A 12958-nucleotide genomic window follows, 5' to 3' on the forward strand; every position below is an offset into this window, starting at 1 on the left:
AATTAATATTTAAGTTTTTATTAAACTAATCTAGTATATGGATACTATAATTGAACATCAAGATTTCTCAATAAGTTTTAAATTCAATTTAACTTTACCATGCAAGTTCCAATTACTTAGGCGAGTTGATGATAACTCTAATTCTAAATATGAGTACCTTGGTATTTTTGCATGAACCAATCTTCTTAATAAATTAGAAAATACACAAAATAAGAGCCTGTTTGGATTGACTTAAAAAGTGGTTTTTAAGCACATATGCTTAAAAGTACTTTTTAAGCACACATGATTAAAAATACTTTTTAAGTGCTGAAACTTATTTTAAAAATAAGCAGTTACGTGTTTGGATAAAAATGCTAACTGAAAAAGTTGTTGAAGTATTTGGTAAACGAGTGCCGGTAATTAAACACCCTCTAAGTTCATGGTTAGTATAATTATTCAGAAAAAAATATTTTCTATTGTAAATGATTTTTATAAAGTTAACAATGAGGCAAGTATAAAGTAAGTACGTTGGGTTGTTTTATTAATTATTCCACTGTTCTAATTGATTTCATATTCTTTCTATTGATGATCAGTTTATCAAAAATAAAACTTAAAGTAACAAGATTGATTTGATTTTACATTAAAATTAAAATATCTAATAAAAAAACAAAAGCTCTATATGTTGAAAAAAGAATTGCAACACTACGATACATTATAATAACGAATCGAGAATAGAACACAAAGCGGGGATAGCTCAGTTGGGAGAGCGTCAGACTGAAGATCTGAAGGTCACGTGTTCGATCCACGTTCACCGCATCGTTCTTTTAATATTTTTTTTCCAACTCTGTAGTTTCTTTTTTCTATTTAGATATAGTTTTCGATTCAAACACAGAGACAGATCGCACAAGTGTTTGGTCCCTTATGATCTTCCTTCAGCAATCAATTCCATTTGCCCTCGTTAATAACCTACCTTTTCCTTACTCCTCTCCGACTTTTTCGTTTTTCCTTTTCATCCTTTATCCCATTAATCTTTTCTCATCTATATTTATTCTTTTAACATAAAAAGACTAGTGTTGGCTTAAAATCCTTTTATTATTATTTTTTGTTAGAACACTTGAGAAAGAGAAAAGAGGTGTGTGTTGAATGAAGAACACATCAAGAAATTCGTGGTACAATGGAGAATGGTGTTATGGTCATGAGTGCAAGATTGTCCTCCTCGTTAACGTCGACATCTAATAATAATTTTCTCTATCTTAAAAATGCCCTTCTTGCTTCTATTTTCAATTCCCAAGGCCGATTCCGACGACAAAAAATGTTCCACCAACACACCTTCGGCATTATGTTCATTGTGTATTTCTTCCTACGTGCCCTTTTTTTGGGACATGCAAAAACGTCTCCATTTCTTGAAAAAATCCTTGTCTGCCTTTGAATATTATTAGGGTTGTCTGTTTGGCTTGTCTTTGTTCTTGATTTTTCTCCCTTTTCCTTTTCTTCTTCGTCGTCTTCTCTTGTTGCTGTTTGGTTGTTCAACAGAATGATTTCCGGGGCTGGAATTGGAATTGGGGACCCTTTAGGATGTTGTACAAATAACAAAGGCGGATCTAATGGATGGACTAATGAGGCACACTACTTGCAAAATGACTACGTCGAGAAAGACCCCAATGGTCGATATGTTCGGGTAATTTATCTCTACTACCTATTGGTTATTTGTTAGTAATATTATATTATTTAATAATATACCGAGAGATTTCTGTTGGTATGCTGCGCGATGGGGTCCATCCATAGTTACTGAGGGACTTTGTTATTCTTGTTATTGAGGGACGCCCCTAAGTAATCCGCATCAGTAAAGGGGGATTTTTAGTAGTGTGATCGTGTATTATTCTAGTGATGTAAGTATTGATTTAAAATAAGATGTTACCAACAAAATAAGTCACGTGGTTTAATATTTAAATCACATGGAATGAAGTTGTCTGGAGATGTCACACATCGTATTGGAGCTGGATGGATGAAAAGGAGACTCGCTTCCGGTGTTTTGTGTGACAAGAAGGTGCCACCGAAACTTAAGGGTAAGTTCTACAGAGTGGTGGTCAGACCAACGATGTTGTATGGGGCTGAGTGTTGGCCAGTCAAGATCGCTCATGTCCAGAAGATGAAGGTAGCAGAGATGAGAATGTTGAGATGGATTTGCGGGCACACCAGGTTAGATAGGATCATCAATGAGGTTATTCGCGACAAGGTGCGTGTGGTCCCTATTGAGGACAAGATGCGGGAAGCGCGACTCCGATAGTTTGGTCATGTGAGGAGGAGGAGCACAGACGCACCGGTGAGGAGGTGTGAGAGGTTGACATTGGAGGGCCTACGGAGAGGTAGAGGTAGGCCAAAGAAGAGGTGGGGTGATGTGATTAGGCAAGACATTGTGCAGCTTCAGCTGACCGAGGACATGACCCTTGATAGGAAGATATGGAGGTTGAGGATTAGGGTAGTAGAGTAGGTAGTCTAGAGTGTTCATAATAGTAGTATTGGCACGCAATCTCGCTTTCTGTTGGTAATAGGTTTTTATGACTAACCGTTGTTTTCTTTCATTGTTGATCACCTTATTGTCTTGTTGTTTTTATTCTGCTTTTATATGGCTTTTTGGTACTGTCCCTTCTTGTCTATATTTTCATTAATATCGTGCTTATGCTTTCCTGAGCCGAGGGTCTATTGGAAACAAACTCTCTATCTTCAAAAGGTACGGGTAAAGTCTGCGTAAACACTACCCTCGCCATACCCCACAGTGTGGGATATTACTGGGTATGTTATTGTTGTTAGCTAATGATATGGTATAAGGAAAGAAAAAGATCCGTATAAGCGATATCTACTAGTTGGGAATAGATTTTGGTCTTGTTAGTATGGTGGTTTTGAAGCTACTGTTTTTCTAGGAGTATTTTGACCTTATTATAGATTTACATGCCAGTACAATTATAGAGAATTTGTAATATTGTTATTGTTATTACTATATTATATATATATTTAACATATTTTTCACTTTTATTTTATTTGGTACGATGATGACATAATATGAGCTTAAATGAAGAAACATGAACCCCGTCTTGTTTGGGACTGAGGCGAAGCTGTTGTTTAACCATTAAAACTTAGTTAAGTTTAGAAATTTGATAGTGGCTGACTGAAAAACACACAATTTGAGTAGTTGAAGGTTCAATTTTCTAAGCTGGATTCCATGAGGAGCAAAATTGCAATTTTCTCGTTTAGATGTTAATTCTTGTTATTAAGTTTGATGGCTTGTGTCAAATGCAAAAGTTCAAATTTTATTAGAAGGTTATCACAATGTAGGCAGAATTTGAGGTGGTCTTAGCTGAGATGCAAATAAAGATTTTTCCAAAACAGCGAATGGTCAGAGCAAATCAAGAAACCTGCAATTCAATACTTCCTTGGCTGGTTTTGATTAGTAGTTCAAAACCAAGTGCCATGACAATTTTATTAGAAAATAATGTCAATGTTGCTTTATTTGAAAATTTATTGGCATTGATGATACACATTGGCTGTGTGTTTTGCTAAATTTTTAAGATGGTTTGGTTTTTAAACATGTCTATCATTATCTGTAAGAGTTTGAAATATGGGAAACTTCAAAAAGGATGTTAAAGATAGGGAGGGTTAAGAAAGGTCATCTTGAAGACCCAAAGGTATTTGAAAAATAAAAATCAAGATATATATGGTGGCAGGTCAATGGAAACTAACCGAGCAACTTAAGAAAAAATTCAAATTACTTAAGAAAAGGAGGAATTGCTCACCAGGAGGGAAAGAAGAAATTTGATTAAAAAGTGTTAATTAGTTATTGGTAGTAATGCTGTATAGAATATGACGATCATGATCATCTGCACGAGCGTCATTAAATTTATTCTGATCTACTTATCGTTCATTTTTGTTGCAATACTATATGGCAGGATGACCATTGCTCAAGAATCAAGATCCCTCCTAATATCCTGCTCTCATCAAGTTCAAACTGCATTTTCTGTTCCTATATTGTTAAACTATATAATATAAAACAAGGTGTAGCTGGTATTTGTCTTGTTATTAAGGAATGGCGTATTTTAGTATTTTTCATATGCTTAAAATTCTATCACTACCTGATATTGCTTGTATTTTGGTTGTTCTACTTCCTTGATGTTGTTACTGTTTCCTTGACTTTTACACTACTGTATTTCTTTTCTATACTATTGTGATTTGCATGCTTTCTTGGAGCCAAGGGTCTACCGGAAAGCTGCGTACCCCTATTTGTGGGATTACACTGGGTTTTTTGTTGTTGTTGTTGTTGGATGGATATTAACCATAAGAAAAGAAGAAAGAGGATGTGGGAGTCTCTTTTTGTTTCCTTTGTTTAGCAGGCAAAGGTTCAAAAGTATCATTTCATTGACAATCCATTATAACACCTGCATTTGTTTTCTTTTACAGTATAATGAAGTATTGGGCAAGGGAGCATTCAAGACTGTGTATGTTCCTCAACTTTGTCTTGTTTTCTTTCAGTGTTGTCAAAGGCGCGCTTAAGCCCTGAAGCGAGCTCAAAACATGTTGAGCGCTTCGCCTTGCTTTGTGGGAGCTTCAGTGTCACATCAAGGCTCTAAGGCATACTTTTCCTTGCCAATGAGTGTGATCCTGAAAAGGCGACACTAAACAATTGATATTTCACTTTATCGTAATTTTGTTTTTTCAATTTTTTTGTCCATATATTTGTTATTTATGCTTATAATTATTGGTCTTGGACTACATATACATATTTTTACTTTTTATTAGGTTGCGCCTTTTTTCATTATAGCACACGCTTTATTTGCGCTTTGCGCTTAAAGCCCCAATGGACCTTAGAGCGTTTTTGCGCTTTTCGCCTTTGATAACACTGTTTTCTTTTTGGTTTTCATTTTGATCTGAAATTGTTAGTCTTGTTCTTGAATTGTGTTTTTAGCTACAAGGCATTTGACCTACTTGAGGGAATTGAAGTTGCATGGAGCCGAGTGAAAATCGACGACGTGTTGCTGTCACCAGAAAGTTTGGGAAAATTATATTCAGAGGTTCATCTTCTCAGACAGTTGAAACATGACAATGTAATGAAGTTATATGATTCGTGGATTGATGACAAAAAGAGGACAGTTAACATGATCACCGAGCTCTTCACGTCCGGGAACTTGAGACAGTGAGATTTCTTGATAGTTTCTCATTTCATTCATTTCCTTATTATATTCTCTTAAAATTTTAATGTATTTCATGGATATAGATACCGTAAGAAGTATCAAAGTGTCGATATGAAGGCTATAAAGAATTGGGGAAGGCAGGTTCTCCAAGGTTTGGACTATCTCCATAGTCAGAACCCGCCTATAATTCACAGGGACTTGAAATGCGACAATATTTTTGTCAATGGAAATCATGGGGAAATCAAGATTGGCGACCTTGGATTGGCGACGATTATGGAGCAGCGTACTGCCAAGAGTGTTATTGGTATGGTTATTTCTTGTAGTACTTTTAGACAAGATTCAGAAATACTACCTTTCCCAGACTCCACTTGTGGGATTACACTGGATTTGTTGTTGTTGTCGTTGTTTTTTAACAAGATTCCTCCTGGAGTACTGACTTTATCTATTGCTATATAAAGGAACCCCCGAATTTATGGCCCCAGAGCTCTACGAAGAAGAGTACAATGAACTAGTGGATATATATTCCTTCGGAATGTGTATGTTGGAAATGGTAACTTTTGAGTACCCTTACAGCGAGTGCAAGAATCCGGCTCAAATCTATAAGAAAGTTAGCTCCGTAAGTTCAAAAATTCGATGCTTAAATTGTATTCTCTACTTTAAATTGTGTCATTCTGTCAAACTAAAGAACTTTCTGTTATCAGGGCATTAAACCTGCTTCCCTCGGCAAGGTTACTGATTCTGAAGTCAAAGGATTCATTGAAAAATGTTTGGTTGTAGCATCCGAGAGGTTGTCAGCCAAGGAACTCCTGAAAGATCCGTTTCTTCAATGTGAAAGCTTGAAGGAGTCGCTCCATAATCCATTTCAGTTACCTAAGCAATGTCCTAAATCTTTGAGTTTGTCGAAGCCTTTACCACATTCCATGGATGTGGATTCAGAGTATAACCAATCTATATGTACAGACTCTACTTGTGGAAGTCCTCGCGTTCCAGTTTTGGAATTCCAGAGATGTCATCAGAATAATGAATTTAAACTAATGGGGAAGAAGAATGACGATAACTCAATTTCATTGACCTTTCGAATCAGAGATCCTGCTGGTAAGTAAATGATTATCAATTCGTTCCTATTACTCAATCTGTCCTGTTTTATACGACGCACTTTTCTATTTAGTCTATTCCAAAAAGAATGTCATCTTTTAATATTTGGAAACTATTTGTTTTTAAGCTTTCTATTTTATCCTTAATGAGATCATTTTTTGCCACACAAATGTGTATAGCTTGTTTTAGATCACAAGTGCAAATGTCCTTTTTCTTTCTTAAGCTTCGTATCTAGTTGCTCTCTACCTTCACAAGGTAGAGGTAAGGTCTACGTACCAGGGGAAAAAAAAGTACCCCCATCATAGTGAATCTCCTTATGATTGGGATGAGGTAGATGCCTCCCAGCCGGGGGGCGGATCTACCCTCTCCAGACCCTACTTTGTGGGATTACACTTGGTTTGTTGTTGTTGTTGTTGTTGTTGTAAACTTCGCACCCAGTTAAACACCCTCACATAGGACGGAGGAAATAGTTTATTTTACTTTTCAGCATTGTGGAATCAGATATCATCTTCTTATTCCAAATATTTTGTTATTACAGGTAGTGTAAGAAACATACACTTCATTTTCTATCTTGATACAGACACTGCACCTTTAGTTGCAGCGGAGATGGTTGAACAATTGCAGCTAGCTGATCATGATGTAGCTTTTATTGCTGAGTTTATTGATTACCTAATAATGAAGATATTTCCAGCTTGGAATCCTTCCTCTGGAGACCATTCTACCGGAGGGAGAAGTCCAAGCAAACAACCTCGAGAAAGTTGCCTAACAGACTTGACCGGTTGCTCGAACAAGTCCATAGGTTACCAAGATGTTATTTCCGACTTCAATGTGGAAAGTCATGTACTTTCTCGAACTGATGAAGGTGATATGTATGTGAATTCAGATGGAACTTTTCATCATGTTACATTTGATTCGCCAATGCATTTGGCGCCCGTGGAATATGAGAACTCTCAAGAATCAGTTGTTTTTAAGGTTATGGCTGAAGGGAATTCATTTGGATGCTCTAACGATCATGTTAATGATGGAGCTTCTAAAAGTTGTAGTACAAGCATCTCGGAGATGGATTTCAAATATTTGTTCCACGACGATGAATGCACAATGCAGGAAAATATTGGTGATGGTGCAGAATGCATACCATCAAATGAATATGGCAAGGATCCAGATCTGACTTATATAGATATCGACAGAATTTCTGGAGGCATGAGTTTGTCCAGTGGTTCATTTTCCTCGTCAATTGAGAAAGATGAGGATACAAAGCTAAAATTGGAGCTCAAGGCAATTGAATTGCAGTATCAGGAATGGTTTCAAGAACTCTCAAGAATGAAAGAAGAGGAACTAGAAACTTGCAGGAAGAGATGGACGACTAAGAAAAAGTTGACAAGTAACTGAATGAGAGTGGCTGACAACCACTTTCTTCAAATATCCTAGTTTTTCTCATAGATAACGATTAGCTTTTCTTCTTTTACTACGCGTAACCAGGAGGTCACGAGTTCGAGCTGTGAAAATAGTCTCTAGCAGAAATGCAGGGTAAGGCTGTACAATAGGCTTTTGTGGTCCGGTCCTTCCCAGATATCATGCGCATAGCGGGAGCTTAGTACACCAGGCTACCTTTTTACGACGCGTAAATTTATAACTTGGATCGGTGGAGGATCTTGGTCACGTTTTAGACATACTGGAAATCACTTTATACGCGGATATTTGAGTATGTGAAGATCATATTAAGCCTATATAACTTTAGATAGTTGTATAGTTTTGTTTGTTTCCACCTTGACTCTGTTTTCACTTTTTCTTTTCTTTTTCTAAGTTGGCCATAGCTTCCCCTGTACTTTGCAAGAACGCAAATGTCATGGCAATTTAACTTGTAAATATATATGATTGAGTGCATCCTTAATTTCTAATCTGCAGTCTGTTGCTGGTTGTAAAAGAAGTAAGCGTGGTTAGGCTTACCTGTATGTAGTTAATGGTTGTATATGGTTTTGGCTAGGGGTGTCAATGGTTCGGTTCGGTCGCTTATTTTATAAAATTTGTATCATACCAATTTTTCGGTTATTCTATTATGTATAATCAAAATTAGACTTTTCGAAACCGTCTCAATCATGTCGGTTTCTCTTCGGTATCGGTACGGTTCGGTTAATTTTCGGTAATTTTTTTGAATGTCATCTAAAAGTCACTAGTAGAAGTAGAATGCAATAACATACGTACTTTTATAGGACTTAGCAAAGCTCTTTAGACGTTTTTACAATTTAAAAGGTGATGAATTAAGAAAACATGAAAGATGGCTAGTGTATAGATCCATCAACTATTCTACAACTACGTAAAAGAAACTAAGCAAATACAATAAAAATATAAATTACACGAGTAGAAAGATATTAACCAAGCTAGCACTCAAGAATAAAGTCTATAGAAGATTAAATATTCAAAAAGAAAAATCCAAATCGTGCGAAAGGAAATATATTCAATACATTGTAATTTGCTACTCATAATCGCTACAGTACCTTGTGTCTTGCTAGTGAATATGCTGGAAATAATTTAGTTTTAATAGGAGTAGCATAATAGGTTTGGGAATTGGGATTTTGAGTTTAATTACTTGTTGGCTTATAATTATTTCATAATTTCAAGGTCCAAGAAAAAATTCAGTGCTTTATTATTTTTAAACTTAATATATAAATATATTTTTCACATTTTAAATTTATTCGGTACGGTTCGGTATTTTTCGATTTATTTTCATAAAATAAAAAACCTACCCTAATTATCGGTACGGTTATAGATTTAGATAAAAATCTACGGTTTTATTAAAAACAACCTAAAAAATCGGTTCGGTACGATACGGTTCGATCATTTTTTAAATATCCATTGACACCCCTAATTTTGGCTGGATCCACACTTACACGTTACCTTGTGCTCGTCCGGCATTGAAGTTATTGATTTCTGGGGCCCTTGTGCATATGGCGTATTTTGAGGCTACTATTTAAATTCTATCCCCCGATAGTCGCCTGTTTGGCCAAGCTTCAAAAATCAACTAATTTTGAGAAGTGTATTTTTTCGAAAGTGCTTTTCTTTAAAAGTACTTTTGGTAAGAAACAATTTGCATTTGGCTAATTAGTTTGAAAAGTACTTCCAAACAATAATTAATGTCTGGTCAAGCTTTTAAAAATATTGATTATATCAATATCTATATTATTCTTGGCTTATTAAATGGTCATTTTTTACTTCTTGTCAAAATGCATACTGTGGCAATACACCATTTATGCAAAAGGAGAGACATGTATTTACTTCATTTTTTAGGTGTTTCTTTTAAAGGAAGAAGGTTATCTCTACCAAATGTTGAATTGCTCTTTGCTTTGTATTATATAATGCTTTAATAACGGGTTGTAACTTAAATTAATATCATTATTTCATGATCAACATTTAGTTAGTACGCCTGAAAATTATTTTTTTTATTTTGTATTAATATTTACATATTTCTTCAATGATATTGATGTATTTAATAATTTATTTACACTAATCGATATTAGTTTTCTTAGTCAAAGGTAAAAAGATTACAACTTCTTGTATCCTTCACATTTTATGCTTAACACTTAAAATATGGGTTATCCTATATGTAATACACGCATATTTAGAATAATAATATAAGAAATAACTTAGCTTGTTCAGTAACATTTTCCTTTGAAATTCAAATGCAGAGCCATTTTGATATATATTATTAGAATGTATTGTTGGATTTTGTTGTTTAATAACAAAAGAAGTGTGAATGGGAAATGGTGGGAAAAGAAATGAAGGGAAGTGAAATTTTGAATGAGTTCACTAATGCACTTTGTCCTTCATTGGTAGAAGGAAAGAAAATCTTTGTTTATATAAAGAGAAGCTCATCTTTTAGCTCTTAAAGAGCTAAGAAGAAGGCAAGCCTCGCGCCGTCGTCGTCGTCGCTCGCTCGGCTTCGGCTTCGGATTTTTCAATGATTGATTAATCTTTTTGGACAAAATTCTTTTCAAATATTTAATTAAGTGTGAATGGAAAATGGTGGGAAAAGAAATGGAGGGAAGTGAAATTTTGAATGAGTTCACTAATGCACTTTGTCCCTCAGTGGTAGAAGGAAAGAAAACCTTTGTGCATATAAAGAGAAGCTCATCTTTTAGCTCTTAAAGAGCTAAGAAGAAGGCAAGACTCGCGCCGTCGTCGTCGTCGCTCGCTCGGCTCGGCTTCGGCTTCGGCTTCGGGATTCCGGATTCGGATTCGGATTCGTCAATGATTGATTAATCTTTTTGGACAAAATTCTTTTCAAATATTTAATTAATTAATTAAATTAATTAAAGAAAATTCAATCCGGAATAACCCATGACCCGCGACCCGGTCCGGTCCAGCCCGTTTTTCTTTCCCGGATTATTTTAAATCTGTTTTAAATTTCCCGCAAAATTTCCAACATCCATGGCTGTTCTGAAACAGTGTCACACCTGTTCTAACAGTCATGGTTGTTCTGAAAGGTTGCAAACCTTTTCAAAAACAGCACCGAAATTGGCTATAAATACACCTTCAAATCGCAGAATATTTACTTACGAAATTTTCTGATAATCTTCTTCTTCTTCTTCTGCACAAAAATTCCAGTGTGTTTTGCAGCCTTCGAGTGGTTCGCTGTTCATCGGCGTTTTTGGTACCAATACTCCGGTGAGTTAAATCGTTCTATCCTGGGAGGATATATTCCAAAACCTCGGGTACTTGAGGGGAATAATTTTCCTAAGGACACACTGTGTATTCAGTAGGCTCGATTTGTTCCTACAACGTTTAAAAAAAATTATTTTGAAGTTCGAATACTGTTTTCAGAATTTATTTCTACTAACTTTCTGTTTCTGTTTTTCAGAAAGATTATTGTTTTATTTATTTACAGCAATACAGATTGATAACAATCTTAAGGAAATTAAATTTATTATATTCTGTATTCTGTCTGAATTTTACTATTCTGATTTGAAGATATAAAAACTTCATCAGGGTATTGAAATTCAGAAAACGATTTGAAGAACATAAAAACTTCATCGTTTTTCTGTAAAACAGTATATAAAAACATTAGCTGTTTTTATTACGCACTGTTTATTGATTACAGTATTATTTACTGTTTTGGTTTTGCCATTAATTGATTTCTTCTGTTGTTGACAGTAAGAAATGGCAAATAAAAATGGAAATCCTTCTGCGACTGTTGGTGTAACGACGATAGCCTCGTCAAGCTGCACTGCTGTTCCTCCGGCTGAGAAACCGGGGAAATTTTCCGGAACCAACTTCAAAGGATGGTAGCAAAGGGTGTTCTTCTGGCTTACCACACTTGGTATGCAGAAATTCACTAGTGAAGAGCCTCCAGTGCCTGCTGCGGACATGCCGGACAATGAAAAGTTCATGGTTGTTGAGGCGTGGAAGCAGGCAGATTTTCTTTGCAAAGGCTATATCTTAAGTGCTTTAGAAGATGACTTGTACAATGTGTACAGTGCAATGAATACTTCGAAAGAATTATGGGACGCACTTGAGAAGAAGTACAAGACAGAAGATGCATGCTTGAAGAAGTTCGTGGTTGCCAAGTTTCTAGACTATAAAATGATAGACAGCAAAACTGTGGGAACCCAAGTTCAGGAGCTTCAACTTGTTTTTCACGACCTTATTGCTGAAGGTATGGTCGTGAATGAAGCATTTCAAGTGGCTGCTATGATTGAAAAATTGCCTCCTTCGTGGAGAGATTTCAAGAACTATCTTAAGCACAAGCACAAAGAAATGAAGTTGGAAGATCTTGTGATACGTCTAAAGATCGAGGAAGACAACAAAACAGCCGAGAAGAAGTCTCGTGGAAATTCAACGATCATGGGAGCTAATATCGTTGAGGAGACTGCTCCAAAAAGTAAGAAGAGGAAGAGGTCTTCTGGACAAACTAAGGAGCAGAACTAAAAGAAATTCAAGGGCAGCTGCTACAATTGTGGAAAAGTTGGTCACAAAAGTCCTGATTGTCGTCTCCCGAAAAAGGATAATAAGAAAGGACAAGCCAACATAGTGGAGAAGAATAATGACATTGATGATCTTTGCGCAATGCTTTCAGAATGCAACCTAGTTGGAAATCCGAAGGAGTGGTGGATTGACTCTGGAGCCACTCGACATGTTTGTGCTGTCAAAGAAGCATTTGCGACTTACTCTACTGCTGGTCCCGAAGAAGAAATTTTCATGGGAAATAATGCAACAGCCAAGATTGAAGGTTATGGGAAGATATTCCTGAAGATGACTTCCGACAAGGTGTTAACAGTATGAATAAAATTTCAGCTTCTTCTTATTTATTGGAGTCAAATGATTTATGGCATATTCGTTTAGGACATGTCAATTATAAAACCTTGCGGAAGTTAATTAATTTAGAAGTATTGCCTAAATTCGAGTGTACTAAATTGAAATGTCAAATATGTGTTGAATCTAAGTTTGTAAAACATCCTTATAAGTCTATTGAAAGGAATTCAAATCCTTTAGACTTAATTCATACTGACATTTGCGATATGAAGTCGACACCATCTCGAGGTGGGAAAAAGTATTTTATTACTTTTATTGACGATTGCACTAGATATTGTTTTGTTTATTTGCTTAACAGTAAGGATGAAGCAATTGAAGCATTTAAGAAATACAAGAATGAGGTAGAAAATCAATTAAATAAAAAGATCAAAATGATTAGAAGTGATAAAGGTGGA

The 12958-nt window shown here is 35.7% G+C and overlaps 1 protein-coding gene and 1 non-coding gene across 2 annotated transcripts; both read left to right on the top strand.

Moving 5' to 3' along the window:
* Positions 1-722: 722 nt before the first annotated feature.
* TRNAF-GAA lies at positions 723-795 on the top strand. The gene has a single exon. It is a non-coding gene; the product is annotated as a tRNA-Phe (tRNA).
* Positions 796-976: 181 nt separating this feature from the next.
* Positions 977-8277, top strand: LOC109210068 (probable serine/threonine-protein kinase WNK4). Its single transcript, XM_019373441.1, has 7 exons — positions 977-1657; positions 4432-4469; positions 4937-5164; positions 5246-5466; positions 5621-5778; positions 5864-6257; positions 6796-8277. Exons 1-7 carry the CDS (start codon positions 1514-1516, stop codon positions 7644-7646), a joined length of 2034 nt encoding a protein of 677 aa, XP_019228986.1. The 5' UTR covers positions 977-1513; the 3' UTR covers positions 7647-8277.
* Positions 8278-12958: the final 4681 nt, after the last annotated feature.

Source organism: Nicotiana attenuata, unplaced genomic scaffold (assembly GCF_001879085.1).
Source record: "Nicotiana attenuata strain UT unplaced genomic scaffold, NIATTr2, whole genome shotgun sequence".
NCBI lineage: Eukaryota > Viridiplantae > Streptophyta > Magnoliopsida > Solanales > Solanaceae > Nicotiana > Nicotiana attenuata.